Below are 21,661 nucleotides of genomic sequence, written 5' to 3' on the forward strand. Positions count from 1 at the left end.
TCGCGCGCCGGGCCCGCGTGCCCGAGCGGAGGTCGCCGTCCGCCGCGCAGGCCGCGCTCCCTCAGCCCGCGGCGGCGATGAGGCGCTGAGGCGGCGGCCGGCGCCGCGCGGCGGGACCGGAGGACGAGGAAGCGGCCCGGCCGAGGGCGCGGGGCGCCGGCCTCCCGAGGCGAGGGGCGGCGGGTGCATGGCGCAGTGACGGCCCTTGCCGCTCCGCCCGCTCCCCGGCCCCAGGCGAGGCCGTACGGCCGCCACTCCTCCTGCTCGGCCGCCGCCTGTACCGCTACCGCCGCCGCCGCCGCCGCCGCCGCCGCCGCCGCCATGGCCAATGACAGCGGCGGGCCCGGCGGGCCGAGCCCGAGCGAGCGAGACCGGCAGTACTGCGAGCTGTGCGGGAAGATGGAGAACCTGCTGCGCTGCAGCCGCTGCCGCAGCTCCTTCTACTGCAGCAAGGAGCATCAGCGCCAGGACTGGAAGAAGCACAAGCTCGTGTGCCAGGGAGGCGAGGGCGCCCTCGTCCCTGGAGCGGGCCAGCCCCAGCATCCCGGCCCCGCGCCGCCGCCCAGGGCCGCCGGGGCCGTGGCCAGGGAGGCCAGGAAGGCGGCGCCGCGCCGGGACAGAGCCGCCGCCGTCGCCGAGGCCGCGGGCCCGCGGGCCGCCGGAGACGCGGCGAAGGCGAAGGCCAAGCCGGCGGCCGACCTTGCGGTGGCCGCGTCCCCGCCTCGCGCGGCGCCCGGCGGCCAGGGCCCGGCGGCGGCGGCCGCCGCCGAGGCTGAGCCCGCGAAGGAGGAGCCGCTGGCCCGCTCGTCGCTGTACCAGGAGAAGGCGAACCTGTACCCGCCGAGCAGCGCGCCGGGCGAGGCGCTGAGCCACGGCGGCGGCCTGCGGCCCAACGGGCAGACGAAGCCGCTGCCGGCGCTGAAGCTGGCGCTGGAGTACATCGTGCCCTGCATGAACAAGCACGGCATCTGCGTGGTGGACGACTTCCTGGGCAAGGAGACGGGGCAGCAGATCGGCGACGAGGTGCGCGCCCTGCACGACACCGGCAAGTTCACGGACGGGCAGCTGGTCAGCCAGAAGAGCGACTCGTCCAAGGACATCCGAGGCGATAAGATCACCTGGATCGAGGGCAAGGAGCCCGGCTGCGAAACCATCGGGCTGCTCATGAGCAGCATGGACGACCTGATCCGCCACTGTAACGGGAAGCTGGGCAACTACAAGATCAATGGCCGGACGAAAGTAAGTGTGTGCCGGGAGTGGGCGCGGGGCGAGGGAACGCAGTGTCTGTGTGCAAAAGGGATTTCCTTCTTGTGCAGCACCCGGTGGAGCAAACGGATAGCATCCACCTCCTGCCGGCTCACACACTTCTGCGTCTGATTGCACGGGCTTCTGGCTAAACTTAGGCTCTTCCTTGAACTTTGCAGTTTTCTCTTTTCCCTTGCACAGTGAGTCGGGTCAAACCTCGCTGGAGCTCTAGGCGCCCGACGGGGATTATTAGAGTGCTACCCGAAGCAAGTGCTGGTTCTGCATCAGCCTTGTGTTTGCAGCGGCCCTTAAATTCCCCGTGGGCTTTGAACCACTCATAAGCTTCCGACTTCCACAGTCGAATGTTGTGTTCAGTGAGGAGGAACCTGCCAGCTGACCACAGAAAGGTACATGTAAAATAAGCATTTAGGCCGAAGGCTCCTTACTTTCAGGAAGAGCCTGGCTGTTCCCCTCCCCCTCTTACAGCTCTCATCCCTCTCCCTCGTCCCTGCTGTTTTGAAACCCACTGCTAAATGGGGGAAGAAGTATTTCCGTTTTCAGACCGCACAGTATAGGTAGGTTACATTTTTAGCATAGGTTTCCTTTATTTGCTTTTGTTAGTATAATCCCGCTGTTGAAAAAGAACTGTTTTGTAGCTTCCTGGAAAAAAAACAAAAAAAAAACAAAAACCCCATGGAATTGGCTCACTCTTAAGTCTCGGTTTGGTGAAATCTTTGTTTTCTCTTGACTATTGTAGTTGATCCCCAGCAGATTCTTCCGTTCCTACCTAGTCGGATCGCTCTTCCCTCCTCAGTATGGTAGATGATAGACTCTCCTTCTCTGTACTGTCTTTCCATTTCACTCCCCAGATCTTAATCTTTTCTTTGTATCCAGCTCCACTCCAGGCCACCCTCCTCCACCCTCCTCCACCATCAATCTCTGTCTGAATTTGTGAGTTTGAGGAGATTGTTGAGGAGATCATCACACGTGGGTGTTTGTACACAGACACCGACTGTTCCCAGTAGTCCTTTTGTGTGTGTCAAACCATCTGTTTTGACAGTCATTATGCGTGACTCTCAGCCTGCCCAAAAGGCTAGGCGTACGCAATGAAGAAAGTTCTAAACGGGAAAATTTGGTGGGAAAAGACAATGTAAAGTCTCATTTACGCATTGCTGCTTCGTTGCTGGATGAAGGCACGTGTCTTAATATCATATGGTCGCCAAAAAAAAAAAAAAAAAAAGGTGAACACTTGCTTAACACTAAGCTGAAAGGAAAAAAGAGCCTGATTAAATGCCAGCTTCGGTCTTTAATGCAATTCTCATTTATGTACGTATATATATTTTTAATTTGTTACAGATCGAATCTGAATATAGCCATAAACCCTAGAGGAAGGAAAGCTTGAAAAAGCTTGAAGGCATATTAATGTAACTGTACAAAACTGACCGAAGTATGTATGTAGTTGGGGCACAAGCTTCAGGCGAAGTCACGAAGAAGATAACGTCCTGAATCTTCCTTGCTCTGCTTTCCTTAGTTAATTTAGCTTTCCAAGTTAAGCTAAATCCTCTTCTCTCCTATCTTCCTGTTTTTAACTGCCCTTCTCAGGGAAGGGACAGCAGTCGGCCTAGCTCTTACAAAAGGACCTCCTAATGGGGAGGCTGTTAGAGAATAGCCACTTCTTTCCTCAGGAGTGCCAGCGGTTGAAGGGCCGTTGAGGCTTTAGATCACCTGACTACACAGATCATGTGAAGGAAGGATGGGTTTTAAACTCTTTAGATTTTGATCTTATGCTTACATTAATTTTAGGGACACAGTTTCAGGATCTGTGAGTGGTTTTAGGGAATCCCTTTCATTGTACTTCTTGGTTGAGAGAGGTTTTGGGAATCTTGTTTGATTGTGTAGTTTAAGCATTGTTAAAAGAAACTAAAGCTGCTTGCTTTGGGGGAATGGAAAGGCAGTCCGATTACCAGCCACCATGTACTGAGCAGCCTCAGTGCGCTAGGCACCAGGTTAGGCTCAATACAGACGTGGTCACAGTAATTTTAATCCTATGAAATCGGTAGCATTATTCTTACTGTACATCTGAGGATATTTTAGCTCCGACTTGCCTAAGGCCTACCACTTATGATAACCTAGCTGTGATTCAAACTTAAGGTCATTCAGACATCAAGCCCTGTGCTTTTTCTACTACACTGGATATGAGTAGGATATTAAATGAGAAGATGTAGATTACTTAGCACACTATTGGAACTCAAATTTGATATACATATTTTGTTGACCGTGAGAGCATTAGCCTTGTATGTGAATAATTGTAGTTTATCTTTGGACTGTAGAAACTTCTTTTATTACAGTGTTTGTTTCAGATAGTGACTGAAAAGCCAGTTAAATTTATCTGCCTGGATCATGCTTATACTCCTAAGAGAGGCAGAATATGGGTCCTATATGTGATTGCAGAGAGGGTCTTCAGTTAAGGGTTTTATTATCCTTTACGACATTATAGTGATTTTAAAAGGTATTTGCCTCAACTGTGTGATCTTTTTCTCACATAGATTTTCACAGCAACTCTAAAATATTTAGGTCGTTGGTGTATTATCCCTGTTTACAGATGAGGAAAGTGAGCCTCGGGAAAGGTCACTTGTTGGAAATCCTGTTGCATACCAGGACTTAAATTCAGGTTTTCTGACCGAGATTTGATGTTCTTCATTTACACTGTCTGTTCTGTATGGTCTTTGTGCATGTCACGGCCTGGTAATCAGATGATGTATAATTTATAATTGGCTGTGGCTCATTCAGTATATTCTTGGATTTCTCCCAAATTTCTGCTTCCAGCACGCTTATCTGGCCACTGTTTGTCCAGCTACTTTAAAAGAGGAACTACAAAAGAAAGATGAAGAAATACAGGAAAAAAACAGGAACATGATCGTGGCCACTGAGCTCCAGTTTCCACTTTCTCTGATCCTTTTTTGGGATTTTCCCCCTTTTTGCCCTTAAACTGCCCTTGGATCCTTTATCCTTTCTCACACCCTTTCTTCCATCAAGAAGACTTGCAGCGATGTCCAAGAGGAAGGAGTCACGGCCTGCTGATTTGTGAGGAGTAGCTTTATGTGGGCTGTAAGAAATCATAGGTGCCTTTACTTGGGGTAGGGGAAGAAGAATGCAGAGGAGTGCAGATCCTGGGAAAATGTGCAACTATTCAGTTGGAGTTTCTTTTTTTTTAATTTATTTGTTTTATTTATTTATTTTTGGCTGCATTGGGTCTTCGTTGCTGCGCGCGGGCGGGCGGGGGCTACTCTTCGTTGCGGTGTGCGGGCTTCTCACTGCGGTGGCTTCTCTTGTTGCAGAGCACAGGCTCTAGGTGTGCGGGCTTCAGTAGTTGTGGCACGTGGGCTCAGTAGTTGTGGCTCGCGCGCTCTAGAGCGCAGGCTCAGTAGTTGTGGCGCACGGGCTTGGTTGCTCTGGCATGTGGGATCTTCCCGGACCAGGGCTCGAACCCGTGTCCCCTGCATTAGCAGGCGGATTCTTAACCACCGCGCCACTAGGGAAGCACTCAGTTGGAGTTTCTTAACCACTCTGAAGGAAGACGTTTGCCTGTTACAATAAAACTACTAGAATCATACATGTTTTTGAAATTTTGTCTAAAACTTACTCTGTTCAATTAAAATGTACATAAAGAGAAGGAGGGATAAAATAAGACCAATAAGCAGCAGATTCTATTCCTGAGATTTTCCCCAGTCCCGCAGTTAATTGGGCAGCTCTAGCTGATTATGGCTTTTAGAGCAAAGGGTAGGATAAGGAAAGACCTGATCCTTTATTATCACTACCATAGAGATGTGGTGTCAGTCCTCTTAGATGTTACAAACAAAACCGAACAAAACTGCCTTCTCAATCTACTTCTGCCACTTTCTCTATACTCTTGGCTCCCAGGATGTACTAATTGAAGCAGCTTGTTTAATGTTTTAATAGCTACGTCAGAGTTCAAGATCAAAGTCAATTATTCTGTATTCAGAAAGGCTGAAAATATTACAACTTCCATAGTAGCAGTTTTGCATAGTGCTTTACTGTTTTAAAAGAGAAGCAAGTGGACTGAAAGAGTGGTCTTAATAGGCTGTGAGAACCAAGTTCAACTTTGTAGGAACACATTTTGTATGGTGAATTAGTGTACGTGTAGTTTACACATATGGTAACTTCTTTAATTCTAAAGGAATTTTAGTTTAAATTAACAGGTTGTTGGTTTTTCAGAAATGTTTATAGCTCTTCCCTTATCTACCGCCTAATAAGCCACAAAAATTTCCTGCAAAACCTTAGTCACACAGGAGAGCATCTGAACGTAGAAGGATAGTGGACTTTGTGCTGCTCCGAAACCTGGCTTGGATTCTGGATGTGCCACTGTTTCTGTGTCCTTGAGCCAGTTGCTTAAGCTTTCTGAGCCTCAGTTATTCCATTTGGAAAATGGTGTTAAATGATGCCTGCCTTTTCTGTCTCTCAGGCTTGCTGTGAGGAATGTATATAATCTTGCATGTAAAGGCACTTTTTAAATTGTAAAGCACTACGCAGAAGTGTCCTTAACTTACTCTTCTCATTTAGAAAATTTTCTACTTTTCTGATTTCTTTCTTTAAAAGAGTTCTGTGCTTTTCCTGTCTTTTCCTCTTTAATAAGCTAAAGGAAAAAAGACTTCAGAATGATCACCCATTTTTGACCACACACGCACACGCACACGCACACGCGCACACACACACACACACACACACACACTTTTTTTAAACAGAGGAAATAAGTCCCAGAGAGGTTAAGTGCCTTGTTCAAGGTCAGAGAGCTGGTTAGTGATTTACTTCATTCTTGTATCTGCACCTTAATGCTACATCTCGTGTAAAAATCACGTGTTCCCACTTAACTAATTTTGGTGTCTTTTATGCCATTTTTGAGGCTACGCTTGAACATTTATGACTTCCTTTTCTTTTCCCTTTTACTCCTGTTACTCTACAGTTTGGCTTATCTGACATTCTAGTTTAAAGTTTCCTCCTTTTGATAATTCCTCCCTAATCTCCCTAGATGTTCTTTATTTACCTCCTTTTTTCCTCTGTTGTTGAAGCCATTTTCCCTGAAGCAGGCCCACTCTCTGTTATTTCCTTAGTTGGAACTGTCTTTCTGCTCTGTGTTTCTGATTTAAATGTTTATTCTCTGTTTTCCTTTCCCCACTTTCCCCCTATCAGGCATGAAGTCTGTCTTTGTTCATCTTCTAGCATGTTCTCTGAAGCCTGTGCCTTCCCAGTATGCCTTTGGATTGATGTTATCAGCTTAGTTGTTTTTATTTAATTTTTCTCTTTAGGCTTTTAAAGCAACACCAAATATTTCAGTCTCCCTTTCGTTTGCACACATTCTTGATCAGTGTTTCATAGATGCATTTTAGTGCTGCATTTGCATTTTACCTCCTTTTCCACTATGCCCTTGTTTCTGCACCTGAAACGTTGTTTGTGACCACAGGATGGCATTCAGATGATTATTTGAACCATATTCATGGCTTGTCTTTGCCTCTTTCTGTTCCAGCTAAAAACTTTCTATTCTAAAGAACAAAACAAAGAAACAACCACAAAAACTGACAGATGATTAACCGAAGTCTTCCCTTAAAATGGTTTATTTCACACCTGTATTTCTTAGCCCAGACTCTGAATTGTTCTGCCATCTTTATTGGAATGCTTTGTGTTTCATTATCACATTTTCCCAGAACCAAGCCACAATTTTATTTCTGAAGAGCTTGGATAGTATCTGTACCCTCTGTCTGTTTGCTCGCTGAAATCACCGGAAAGTTTTCTTAGGTTTGGATTTCTCGTTTTCTTTATTCAGTGCCCCAAACCCCGTTTCTTCACCAAAGCAAAATGCACGCACTCTTGGCTTCTCCTTACCGTGTTCTCTGAGTCTTGTTTTGATAGTCTTTTCATTCGTTGATTCAACAAATGACATGAAGTGAGTACTTTGCATGCACAGGTACTGTCCTAGGAGCTAGGAATACCTGAACAACGAGAACAAAAATGCCCCCATTCTCATGGAGCTTAAATTTCACTTGAGGCAGGTGAGGGGCGGGGAGAGACAGTTAATAAAGAGATGTATGAGTAAGTGCGTGACACATTAGGTGGTAAGTATTAAGACAAAAAAATAAACAAGGTAAGGACAGAGTGACCAGGGGGTTTTCTTTTATACAGGATTGATAAAGTAATACGATATTTACGTAGAGGCTTGAATGAAGTGAGGGCCTGGGTTATAGGGGTACGTGGGAGAAGAACATTCCAAGTAGAGCTATTAAATAGCACATAGAGCGGCCCTGACGTGGGATGTGCTTGGCATGTTCAGAACATAGCAAGGAGGAGATCACTGCGTCTCTAGCGGAGCAGAGGGAAGGGAACGAGCCAGAGCATGGTAGGCGATGGGGTCGGTGAAGCGGGGGTGGGGAAGTAAGGTCAGTTCATGTAGGATTTCGCCTGTAAGCTGTGTCAGGAACTCTGGGTTGTATCCTGGGTGACACGGGAGGCCCCTGGAGAGCTTGTTCTAGGAGATCTCTGTGACTGCTGTGCGGGAGCAAGAGTGGAAGCAGGGGCACCAGGTAGGAAGTTCTTCCAGCAGCCTTGGCCCCGGGAGGTGGTGGCTCACATGAGAGCAGTAGCTGCAGACCTGTGGAGAATTAGTTGGATTCTGGATATATTTTGAAAGTAGAGTCAGTGAGATTTGCTGATGGACTAGTGGGAGGAATGCGAGAAAGGAAGGAGTTGAGAATGTCTCCAGGTTTTTGGCTTGAGCAACTGGAAGGAGATAATTATTACTTCATCTTGCTCCAACCCTCCTGCTTTTCTCCTCTGGCCCCGCTCTTTCAGTTTCCATTTATAGCAGATTGTTGACACTTATTTCGCAGCTCAATCCAGAAGAGAAAAGTTCCATGCTCTGCTTGTCCACATTCCTTCAAATTGGCTGTGCTTGCTGCTACTGCTGTTGACCTCACAGCGCCATCCTTTCTTCTCCAGAGGCTTTATGGCTTCTTTGCACAGTACGCTCCCATCAGCTCTGCCCCTGGGGCTGCCTGCGGGAATTACTGCAGGACATCTTGCTGAACTTCTGGTGCTGTCAACAAATAGGTCTGTGCTCTCTTACATGAACTGCTCACTTAAGATGGCTTGTAGATACAAATCCGTGTCAAAAGAATTACAGATTCTGAAATTTAGGGAAACACTGGAGAAAATTGAATGGTTCAACATGAGAGACAAGCATAGATTTAGATTAAATTTCAAAATAAAATTAGAAATAGAACATCTTTGTTTAAACTTGCTGTTGGAAGTTAAAGCTATTGTAGAAAATTGAGAAGAGGTAGAATGACCATAAAATATCAAAAATAATTCCTGACATATAGATGTAAACAACTCTGTGATAGCTTAGTAGGAAAAGAAGGGGCAAGTTTATGATACTTTAGGGATCTGAAAAGATAGCAGAGAAATACAGCTCTCATCCCCTTGATGAGGAGCCTGACCCTGGAATTAGAAATAAAAGTACCACCTATCAGATGGGAAGTGATAGGGTTAAAATTATAATATAGTGTCCAGGCCTTTTAAGCATAGGAAACCTTGCTTTTGACTCTAGGGTAAGGGAGGGTCACAGAAGTATGGGTAAACATTAAAATACTCTATATGAAATGATTAAAAATAATTAAAACCTGAAAGGTCAAACTTGAGCTATAGAATAGAGGAACCTTATAATCTCAACTTAATTCAAACAACTTCAAGTTTCAGCCTGATTTTTGTATACATGGGAAATGTCAGATCTGGCCAGTTAATTGAAAGAGTCTAATCAGGAGTTTGGGGTATTAAAAGATTGACCACATCTGAATTTTTTCTCATTAATATTGGTACTCAACTCTCATCTGTAGATGGTAACTAGAGGTTCTGAGTCCATAGTTTTGTCAGTAATTATCCTTTATTCTATCTCTAGGTATTTTTTTACCTTCTATTATGTCTTCCACTGACTTCTGTTAGCATTACTTCTCTGAAATACACCCTTGAAAGTTACTTTTTAATTAGAAAATTGCGTGATTTCCCCCCATAGACCAGGTCTTCGTGCTGCTTCAGTAGCACTGTTGACCACCCCACCTCTAAAATCTTTGATCACTCGTTTACTAGCCTGGATCTGAGCCTTTCAAGTGTTGTTTTCTCAGTATATGTTTCAGAATTTTCCTTATTTTCTCAGCTTCTAACTGTAGTTTTTTCTTGAAGCTCAGTTCTTAGCTTTCTGCTCAGCACTGTGAGAAGACACATGGAGGGGGAACTTGAAGCATCCATATTTCTAGACTTTTCTTCTCAGCTTATATTAGTTATCTGTTGCTATGTAACAATGTAACAAGTTGCACCAAAGCGTAGTGACTTAAAATAACACACATTTATTATTTCAGTTTCTGTAGATCGGGAACCTGGGCACAGGCTAGCGGCATCGTCTGCTTCGCTGCCTCTCACGAGGCTGCAGTCAAGGTGTCAGCCAGGGTCCGTGGTCTCCTCCAGAGGCTCAAATGGGGAAGGATCTGCTTCCAGGCTCACTCAGTGGCTATCAGCAGCGTTCAGTTTCTCATGGGTTGTTGGACTGAGGACCTCAGTTCCTTGCCATGTGGGCCTCTCCAACACAGCAGCTTGCTTCATCCAAGTATGCAAATCAAAAAGGCAGTAAAGAATTCTCTATCAGGACTGAAGTCCCAGACTTTTGTAACTTAACCACAGATGTGACATCCCATCACCTGTGCTGTATTTTTTTGGTTAGATAAAGTCACTAGGTTCATTTCACACTCGAGGGGAAGTAATTACACAAGGGGGTGAATACCATTTCTTAAATTGCTTCTTCCTTTATAGTGTTTGCCCCTGAAGTGATACTGGTTTTTTAAAAATTTATTTATTTTTATTTAATTTATTTTTGGCTGCGTTGTGTCTTCGTTGCTGCACGCCAGCTTTCTCTAGTTGAGGCGAGCGGGGGCTGCTCTTCGTTGCGGTGCGCTGGCTTCTTATTGTGGTGGCTTCTCTTGTTGGGGAGCACGGGCTCTAGGCGCGCAGGCTTCAGGAGTTGTGGCATGCGGGCTCAGTAGCTGTGGCTCACGGGCTCTAGAGCACAGGCTCAGTAGTTGTGGCTCACAGGCTTAGTTGCTCTGAGGCATGTGGGATCTTCCTGGACCAGGGCTCGAACCTGTGTCCCCTGCATTGGCGGGCGGATTCTCCACCACTGTGCCGCCAGGGAAGCCCTGAAGTGATAGTTTTAATGGTCTGTGGTTTGTCTTCTCCTTTTGCTCTGGTCTATATCTTTTTCTCCCTGGGTGATCTTATGTGCTGGAGGAAGCCCAAGTTCTTAAGCTAGCTTGCCGGTGTTCAAGCTCTTGTTTTGCTACTTAATTGCTCTCTGATTTTAGGCAAACTTCCTAACAATTAAAGTATCGCTTTCTCATCAGTATATTAGGGTTAATAATGGTACCTAATTCAATAAGGTTTGTTTAGAGATAGGTGAGGTACATGAGAAATGCCCAGCAGATTACCAGTGTTCATTTAATATTAGCTGTAACTATAATAACAGGAGGAGGAGGAGGAGAGCAGCCGTGGATTCAGCTGTCGGGCTTTTTGTTCAAGAGGCCTTGACCGTCCACTACCCTGGCATCTGGAAAGGACTGATGGACGTCTCCACTTGGATGTTCTACAAGTACTGCAAACCCAGCATGGTTAAGACTGAAGTTTCTTCCTGGAGGGGATCAGGGTTGGTGGGGCTCTCTAATGGGAGAACAGGTTTAAAACTGAACCTGTTTGCAAAACCCATTTATTTTTTCAACAACTATTTGCGGTGTCTAATACATGCCCGGATCAGTGCTAGGCACTGACAGTACCACGATGCCCAGGTCAAGGTAATTCTCTCTGCCCTTCCCAAGTTTCATTGTCTGAGGGGGAGATGACACTGAACCTGCAGTTCCATGTGTGATGGATGTTTATGAGATGTACTGGAGCCCACGGGAGCATGTTAGAGGAGACCTAGGTTGCTCTGCAGGCCAGGAAAGGTGTCCTTGAAGAAGCAGTTATTTAGACAGACTTCCGATGGGTGAGTTCATTTCAGTGGAATAAGTCCAGTGAAAGTCTTCAACTCTGAAAAAGCATGATGTTTTAGAGGAACATTCTTTCCTTTATCAGTATGTAAATTTTACTCACTTAAAAATGATTTCCTGTGTCTTGTTCCTCATTCCCATTTACACTTTCTGTCTCTGTCCTAGATCATTAGAAAAGCCTACTTTTTTTCTTTTTGTATCTTTCCTTTCCAGTCTAGTCTATCCATTGCCTCTCGTGTTATCTTTCTAAAACACAGATCATATCATTCTGCTGCTTGAAAAATGTTTCCCCTTCAAGTCTTGGTATGCCATACAGATATTTGTTTTAAGGAATGTTTCATTTCGCATCGTGTACTTTCTGCTGCAGCCACTGGAGCCTACTTGCAGGTTCCTTGAACTGCATTCATCTTCTCTCTCTCTGCATTTCTACCTCTGCATTTCTGTGTGGAAAGGTAGGTAGTAGGGAGGTTTCCCCAGCCTACTTCTTGCCCCAGTTCTTCTAAGCAGAATTATACCTCTGTCCTGTCTGTTGCTGTGGCACTTCTTATCACTGATGGAACACTTTCGACAGTGGTGGGTTTCCTCCACAATTGTGAGCCACATTAGGATAAGACCCCTGTCTTACTCATGTTGATATACTCAGCTTCTTGCATCAGGCACTCAGTATTATATTTGGATTTTCACTGTACCACCCTAATTGAGATTTTTAATCGCTTTATACCTGGACTGTTATACAATATTATTATTTAATTCATTCTTCTCCATGTACCACCTACAACTATCTAATATAAATTTACTAACACTTACAAAAATCTTACTCAAAACTCTTCTGAGGTTTATTTAAAGGATACAATTTGATTCCTAGGCACTTAATGCTCCCCAGCTACTTAGGCCCACCCCACCTATCCAGACTATTTTCTGCCTTTTTGCTTCGCTTCTCACTCCTCCCAACATGTCTGTGAGTTCTTTGACTGGTTTATGCTCCCAGGATTCAGATGTTATGCGTCCCTTAGCATCTAGCTTAAGTCCCATCCCCCGTATCTTCCTGAACTCTGAACCTCCATTGATCTCTCTTTTCTCAAAAATTTTGTATATCTTTTATTCTGAAGTATCTTCTCCAGAAAGTTATAAGAGCAGGGGAGCTGTATTATATACTCTTTGGTCTTACACAAAGCACCTTTTGTTGTTCTGGTTATTTATTATTCATATGTTAACACTTAGTGAATTGCCCTCAACCAACCTGCCACGTACCTCACCTCTGCTTCCCCTCTTTCTATCCATTTTCTAAAACTACAGTAAGACTTTTTGAAAGTCTGTGAGCATTTTCATCCTATTGTGGTCAACTCTCCTTTCTATGCTTACTATGCTATTTCCAGTCCCTATTTTCCAGATAAAAATAACCCAGGCCAACATGGCCTAAACTATTTTTAACTCCAAGTACTGGGAGAAAGGTCTGAAAGTGAAATGAAGTTTTAGCCATTGCCTTGGCCCACGGTCAGTTGGTAGGTTACTCATTGGTAGAAGCCTGCACATCCATGAATCTCGAGGGCAGAGTGCATGTATGTATGTCTTACCTCCGTCATCCCCACCAGTGAGAATCCCCAGGGAACTTGTGTCATTTCAAAACAAAGCTGCATAATAGACACGATGTTGAAAGTGACCTCTTACATACTCTCCTCTGTGACCTAGGAGAGAAGCTTGTGCCTAGCAAGCTGACACAAAGCTCAGCATTTTCTATACCATGGGATTGATGTGCAAAGTTAAAATTTTTCAAGAGCAAAATTATCATAGTTTTGATTTGGTTTTAGTATTTGGTAATTTATTCAGAATTTTAGATCACATTAAAGGAGTTGTATTTACATTTACATTTTTATCCTTAAAAAGAATTTCACTTTCCAACTTCGCTTGATTTTGGTATTTAAAATGTGTTTTCATTCTCTGAGAACAGTTTTTTAGTTGGAGGAAAGTAGCTTGAGATTTAATATCTACCACAGATAATTTATGTGCAAAGAATGGGCATAGTTTTGGGTGGTTACAGTCCAGAGTATTTGGAATCAAATTTCTTCAATGAAGAAAATTTTGGCTAAAAATCACGTATGATAATAAAATAGCGCCCCTCTCCAATAGTTTATACTTTTTGTTTCAAGGTAATTATATACACTTGTAGTTCATAACTTTGTTTTGCATCTGGACCCCTTTAGGAATCTAATTGTAGCCATGCACCTTCTCACCCTAAAAATGAACATGCATGCATGTTTTGCTTATACTAAAGCCCATCCATAGACCGTACAGTAAGAACCCGTTATAAGAAGAGTTCTAAAGAACAGAACAAAACAAAAAACAGTTTAAGCTTTTCGTGTCTCCCCCTTTCCTTTTCGTGTCTGGTTATGGTTGAGTGAGGTTTCTATATTTATTCAGTTGCTGTTCTTGCCCCATGTCCACAGAACTCTGCTTTGAATTTTTTCCCTCCATGATAGTAGTCAATTTTTAAGTTATGGAGACCCAGATAAAGGATATTAGATTATAACTTAGGTCTAGTGGTATAGATGTACAGACTTCTGAAAGATGTTTGCCTTGTACAAGCTGGCTATATAACAAAACAAAGTTAACTGTTGTGTACCAGGATGGAAACCATGACCTTAGGGAGAATGCCTTCCCAGAGGGCACACCTCTGCAAGTACGTCTGCTAGGTTATCCTTGCTTTAGAATTCTAGATGTGCAGTTTTGCCATAAAAGACTGAGATCCTTTATCACCAATAAATAACACTGGGTTGTGATTCTTTCTCTTCTCCCTCTTTCCCTTTACACTGTCTTGTTTCCTGTTCCCACTGCACACGTTCATGTGTGCATGTGTATTTTGCTTTTTTGTTGTTTTTAACTTGTAACTGACATTTGAGTAAGATTCATCTGAATTTTTTTTTTTTAAACATCAGATTAAACATAGACCGTCAGAATTATCTTTGCCTTATTGATTGGTAAGGCTGTTCAACAAGGCAACAGGCTCAGTTTATGCTAATCCTGGTGTAATTTTTTTTTTTTTTTAAAGAAGATGTTGGGGGTAGGAGTTTATTAATTAATTAATTTATTTTTGCTGTGTTGGGTCATCGTTTCTGTGCGAGGGCTTTCTCTAGTTGTGGCAAGCAGGGGCCACTCTTCATCGCGGTGCGCGGGCCTCTCACTATCGCGGCCTCTCTTGTTGCGGAGCACAGGCTCCAGATGCGCAGGCTCAGTAGTTGTGGCTCACGGGCCTAGTTGCTCTGCGGCATGTGGGATCCTCCCAGACCAGGGCTCGAACCCGTGTCCCCTGCACTAGCAGGCAGACTCTCAACCACTGTGCCACCAGGGAAGCCCCCATCTAAATTTTTTTAAAAATAAAAACCTTGGTAATAATAGAGCATCAGGACTGCGGTGGGGGGGAGCAGGGGAGGAGTGCCCTTAAAACAAAAATGAAACTAGAACTCATATTGGTTGGTTTTGTTTTTATTAAAAATAGTTGCTATAACTGTTAGATATGAAGGATCTCTTGATAGTTTTGGTAGAAAATATTTTTAATACGTGTAAGAATAATTTGTCCTTCATTCTTATCTTGTAATAACTGTAAGGTTTTTCTTTGATGTAAAGATTCTTGCAGGTGTTTCTTCATCTCAGGAGTGTCTAGAGTCAGGGGTGATTGTTGACAGAAGCCAGGAGTGGGAATAGGACCTGCTGGCAGTACTTCGGATGCGTGTCGTCGGGCTCTCTTGGCTCTGAGCACGGCACTCAGCACTCCTCCCACTCTCCTCGCCTCTGAAATGGGAATAACGTTGACCTGATTAACAGAAGATATGTTGAATAATTGATTATTGTAAGAAGCTTTTTAAAAAGGTGATTCTGGCTCTTATCAGTGCCGTTTGAAATCCCGAGGCCACGGCCTTGACAGTCCTTAACTCCCCACCTTTGCCCCGTTTGTTGTGTTGGTTAACCTTAGCATTACACAGTAAAGTTCAGTTTTAGATGAAGAATTCTTAACTTGCTTTTAACGGAATACCAGAACCTTATTTTTAATTAAGAGGAATCTGTTGTTGCTTAGGCAGTTGGTACATAGCCGTGACACTGTGAAAAAAGAAACTGGTCGGTTGATAACGGCACCTTGAACAGAATTTCAGAAGTTGTGTTACGTCATGGGTAGTGAAATAGCTCAGTCCGAGGGACACCTTGATCAAAGGCTCTTTCTCTCTCCATGTTCTCCCCTTTAGCAGAATGAAGTCAAATGGCAATAAATATTTTATTTATAATCATGAGTTGAATTATTTAACGTGCATTTAAAAAATTGAAACCTTTGGACGTTAATTACTTTTAAGAGCTAGTTGTGTATACAGATGAGCTAGTACCTATAAAATGATCCGATCAAATCTCACACAAATGAATTTATACTTATTTTATAGTTTTTATTGATATAAACATAGATTAGATTGTTTGGTGATTTGTTGATATTAGTATTTACCTTATTTGCCATATAGGCTATAAGTTAATAGGCTTTTATTTTTATTTTATTTTTTTGCGGTACACAGGCCTCTCACTGTTGTGGCCTCTCCCGTTGCGGAGCACAGGCTCCGGACGCGCAGGCTCAGCGGCCATGGCTCACGGGCCCAGCCGCTCCGCGGCATGTGGGATCTTCCCGGACCGGGGCACGAACCCGCGTCCTCTGCATCAGCAGGCGGACTCTCAACTACTGCGCCACTAGGGAAGCCCAGTTAATAGGCTTTTAAAACAAAATCTGAGAGGTTAATTCTTCCTTCCCTAAAATAATGGGGGTGGGTGTTTGGGGTTAGCTATTTTTCAGTCATGCTTTATGTCTTCTTTTACTCTTAGTAGTATCATCTTGTGGCTGTTACCATTTCATAGCATTACTTTGGTGTCTGCACTGTTGAATTCAATTCATAATAATAATTGTGATTCTAGTGAAAAATACATTTTAAGAAGCTCACGTTGTCCTTGATATAAGAAATTGCTTGTAGTTTCCACATTTTTCCTAAAATTGGTCATTTTTAACAATTGAAACCAGTAAGATGTGAACTACTCTACTTACATATTATAGGAAGTAGCTTTTTTATGTTGACACTGGACAAAATTATTTTAGTTGTTTACAAAGAAAATAAAGCTTATTTGAAAATAAAGAATTGAGAGGAAAGCAAAGTTAAACTACATGTATCCATATCTGTATTTTTCTTATAGAAATACATGCTATCGAGATATGGAAGAGTAATTTCTTTGAATTATACAATACTTTTAATAATATAGATTATATACGTGGTAATTTTCATGCTTGCTATCTTTTCAGCTTGGGAATTGCATGTATATGTTAACTGTAAAGATCTTACATATGGGAAGAGAGATTGCTCCTTTGTTTGTGACTTTATATGTTTTCTGATAATAAAAATAATCCAATGCTTCAAAATCCATGAAGCCAAAACTGACAGACTAGAAAGGGGCAATAGACAAATTAAAAATTACGGGTAGAGATTTCAGTACTTCGTTCCAGTAATTGTTAGAACCGAGCAGGCAGAAGATCAACAAGAGTGCATGAAAGATTTGAACACTATCAACCAACTTGACCTAATTGACATCTGTTGAATGCTCCTCGAAATAACAGAATAAAATACACATTTGCAAGCACACGTGGGGAATAGACCCTATGCTGAGCCATAAAACAGGTCTCCATGGACTTGAAAGGACTGAAATCATTTAGAGGCCGTTCTCAGACCACAGTGGAATTAAATTAGAAGTAAATAATAGGAAGAAATCTTGCAAATCCCATATATGTGGAGATTGAAAAACACATTCCTAAATAATGTCAAAGAAATAATAGATATAGATGTAGAGGTCAATGGGCAGGAATAAGAATCCAGAAATAGACCCACGTTCAAAACATCGATTGATTTTGTTTGTTTGTTTGTTTACAAAGACACTAAGCTAATTCAATGCAGGATAGTTTTTTATTTTATTTTTAAATAAATGGTTTTGGAATAGGTGGATATCCATATGGAAAAAGTAAACATGACCCTTACCTCACTTCATACAGAAGAAATTAATTCAGAGTGGATCACTGACCTAAATGTAAGACCTAAAACCATAAACATTTTTAAAAGAAAAATTAAGAGAAAATTTTTATGATCTTAAGATAGGCAAAGATTTCTTAGGACCAAAAAAAAAAGGATGAACGATAAAGGAAAAAAAAAATGGACAAGTTGGACTTTAAACATTAAAGCATTTTGCTTATTGAAAAACACCATTAAAAAAGACCTTTTTAGGCGAAAATATTTACAAAACATATCTGACAAAAGACTTTTATCTGGAATATAGAAAGCTTTCTTATAACTCAATAATAAGAAGGGAAACAACCCAACAGAAAAAAGGGCAAAAGATTTGAACAGATATTTCACAAAAAAAGATATGTGAATGACCATGTACGTGAAAAGCTTCTCAACATCATTGGTTATTAGAGAAATGAAAATTAAAAGCACAATGAAAAAACACCGTATATACACTAAAATGGCTAAAATTTAGCATACTGACAATACCACCTTTTGGGCAAGGATGTGGAACAACTGGAATCCTTACACGTTGATACATTCCTTCATCACTTGTGGGGATGCAGAGTGGTACGGTTACTTTGGGAAACAGGTCAGCCACTGCCCAAAAAGTTAAATACATACAGACTCATCATATGACCCTAAATATCTAAGTATTCTACTCCTAAGTATCTACTAAGAGAAATAAAAACATGTCCACATAAAGACTTGAGTATTACTCATTATCCTCAAAAATAGGAAACAACCCAAATGTACATCATCCGGTGACTAGATAAATAAAATATGGTACATCATACAGTGGGATACTCTTCAGCAATAAAATGAACTACTCTTTTATTCAACAATGTGAATGAATCTCAGAAGCATTGTGCTCAGTGAAAGAGTGTACCATAAATTATTCAGCTCCTTGTGTTGGAAGTTTGGGTTATTTCTAATTTTTTGCTCTGACAAATAATTCTGCATCAGATATTCTTGAAGGTGAATCTTGTGCATTTTAGTAAGGTTTTTATAAGAAAAATTTCTTGAAGTAGAATTGCTGGGTTGAAGAATTTTATATACTTATATTGCTAACATTTACTCAATGCTTATTATGTACCAACCACTATTATAAGTACTCCTTCTACCCAGATTATCTTGTTTAATTCTCACAACAACCATATGAGGTGTAGATACTATTATCTTCCTCATTTTACAGTTGAGGAAACTGAGGCACAGATTGTTTAAAAAAAAACTTGTTCCAAATCACACAATTAGGGACTTACAGAGTCAGGGCACAAACCAGGATAGTCTGACTCCAGAGCTTGACCTCCTAGGTAAGACATGTGAAATATGTTTCTATTTATGCATGTTTTAGGAGAGTTGTATTTACTTTTATGTTTCCTACTTGATCTTGTTCAATGCATTATAGAAATTTCTTAATTTTAAAACATTGGGGATAAGCCAAATATTTATCAAGTGAGTCTTTCTCTTTCCTTACTGAAATAATTTCAGAAATGCACTATTGGAATGTTGTTTAATTTCAACATAGACAAAGTCATACTCAAGAAAGATACAAACTGTTCACTAAAAGGAAGTCTTTTTTTTTTTTCCTTTTCTTTGCGGTACACGGGCCTCTCACTGCCGTGGCCTCTCCCATTGCGGAGCACAGGCTCTGGACGCACAGGCCCAGCGACCATGGCTCAGGGGCCCAGCCGCTCCATGGCACGCGGGATCCTCCCGGACCAGGGCACGAACCCGTGTCCCCTGCATCGGCAGGCGGACCCCCAACCACTGCGCCACCAGGGAAGCCCTAAAGGAAGTCTTTTGATAGTATACAAATATAGTGTACAGTTCTTTGAACAGGTTAGTTTTTTCACATAGATCATAAAAGGTATTGGTCAAGTAGTAAAGTTCATATTAACCTGTAACGATTTTCAAATAGGCTGTATATGCAGAGGGTGTTGTAGTTCCTTTAAGTGTGTAAGCTTTGCATTAGAATCATGTTAATGTCAGGGGCCCACTGTAGATCTTCTGAATCAGATTTTGAATCCCAGGAGAAGGCCAGACAACTTCTTAAAACTTAATAGAGATCCTAGTTCATATTTGGGTCTGAGAAAACTGGTATAAGGTGTATTCTTAATCGATAGGGATATAAAAAATGTGACATCTGATATCTCAGATACCCAAAGGACATTTATTAACTATTCTAAATACCTCTTAACAACCAGTAAGTTGGCAAAGAAGAACTCTTTTATTAATGAAAACAGCTGGTTACATTTTCTTGATTATATTAATCCCATAAATTAATGCGCTCTCATCTTTCTTCCCCAAGGGTTCTATACAAGTAGGCGATACCATCTGCCTTCACTTGGTCATCACTTATTTATTCCTTAACCTACTTACAACATGACGTGTGTGTTCAAGTGCTGTTTTGAAGCTAATCTTTTGAAAGGTATTATTCCCCTGTTATAAGAGGACCTGTCTTTTTCTTTCTGCTGCCTTTTTTCTCCTGTTACTCTGTAGCACCTGATTAGAGGTAGTGTGTTGTATTGGTGAAGAGTGTAGGATTCAGAGTCAGAATGCCTGGATCCTAAGCCTAGCTCTGCCATTGGCTAGTTGTGTGATGCTAGCAAATTACCTGCCTTGTGTTCACATTTGTTTCACGGGATAAAAAGAGTACTTATGTCATGATTGTGGAGAGGACTAAATTAGCTAATGTATGACAAGTGTTGTAGCTGGCATGTAGTAAGCTAGCAGAATTCCCACTTGTTGTTATTCACCCCTCCCTTTTCCTTTCTCCTTCCTCAGCTAACGTGGTACTGCACTGCCCTGGCTTTCTGTAATCTCTCAAACCATTCCTTCTCTGTTGGTTTCCTTTCTTCTAAGTGTAGGTATTTCCCTCCCTTTGGCATCAGCATTCTTCTCTTTACCTGTAATATGAAGATCGGCCACTGGCTTTGAGATCAAGCAGACCTGGTTTCAGTTCTAGCCCTGCTGCATGTTAGCTGAATGACCTCAGATTTTAACCTGAATCCTTTCCAAGCTCAGGTTTCTGATCTGTAAAATAGAGGCAGTTCCTTTTTTCTGGATTATTGGGAGGATTAGAGATAAAAGAATGCCCAGTATAGGGTCTGGCACACTAGTTGCTGAGTGAATGGGATCCGCTGCTCCTGCTGTCATTTCTAGCTTGTGTCATCCACTTGATGTCATCCAGTTCTGTATCTTCAGATACCATCACTGAACAGTTGATTCTCTTTTTTAATGTGTATTTTATTTATTTATTTATGCATCTATTTATGTATTTATTTTAGGCTGCGTTGGGTCTTCGTTGCCGCGCGCGCTTTCTTTAGTTGCGGTGAGCAAGGGCTACTCTTCGTTGCGGTGCGCGGGCTTCTCATTGCAGTGGCTTCACTTGTTGCGGAGCATGGGCTCTAGGCGCGCGGGCTTCAGTAATTGTGGCATGCGAGCTCAGTAGCTGTGGCTCGCGGGCTCTAGCGCGCAGGCTCAGAAGTTGTGGTGCACGGGCTTAGTTGCTCTGCGGCATGTGGGATCTTCCCGGACCAGGGATTGAACCCATGTCCCCTGCATTGGCAGGTGGATTCTTATCCACTGGGCCACCGGGGAAGTCCCGAACTGTTGATTCTTAGTTCTGTTTCCCACGTTGCATTTTCTTCTCTCCCTGTTAAGGTGCGCTTTCTCTGTTTCTTATTGGTATTTTAGAGTTTTCGTATCTGATATCAAATTAATCCTCTATCATCTTCCCTCTGAAACTTGCTCTTTATTGTGTGTTCCATTTTTTAATCCTTGTTCTTGACATCCTCCCAGCCATGGTACCTTAGCGTTGAGTTGATTCATGCTGTCTTTCAGTCTGTCTCTGCTTCCTCTCTCAGCATGGGTTCCATTCTCACCAACACTGAGGCTCAGACACCCATCTTTGGCTTTCAGTTCCCACTGTCTTTTTTTTGTGTGCTTTTTCCTAATAGCCATGAATGTCATCTCCCTGCTTCCAGTATTCCTTGTTCTCCCTTGTCTATCCTTTACATTCAGCTTTACATTCATCTTCCTAAAGGGGGGGCGGGGTTAGTAGATTTTTCCCAAAGGGCTAAATGTTTTAGGCTTTGGAGGTCCAACATTCTTTGTTGTAGTTACTGAACTCTGCTGTTGTAACGGGAAAGCAGCCATAGCAATGTGTAAATGAATGAGCATGGCTGTGTTCCAATAAAACTTTATTTACAAAAACAGGAGGTGAGCTGGCTTTGGCCCACAGGT

The 21,661-nt window shown here is 42.6% G+C and overlaps 1 protein-coding gene across 1 annotated transcript in view; it reads left to right on the top strand.

The window, feature by feature from the left end:
- Positions 1 to 321: 321 nt before the first annotated feature.
- Positions 322 to 21,661, top strand: part of EGLN1 (egl-9 family hypoxia inducible factor 1) — a gene marked incomplete at its 5' end in the record, with an annotated part of 56,524 nt that continues 35,184 nt past the window's right edge. Inside the window, one exon of the mRNA XM_079709706.1 lies at positions 322 to 1,239. Coding sequence (XP_079565832.1) covers positions 322 to 1,239 — 918 coding nt within the window. The remainder of the gene's footprint in view (positions 1,240 to 21,661) is intronic.

This window comes from Hyperoodon ampullatus (genome assembly GCF_949752795.1).
Source record: "Hyperoodon ampullatus genome assembly, chromosome: 1".
In the NCBI taxonomy this organism is placed as follows: domain Eukaryota; kingdom Metazoa; phylum Chordata; class Mammalia; order Artiodactyla; family Ziphiidae; genus Hyperoodon; species Hyperoodon ampullatus.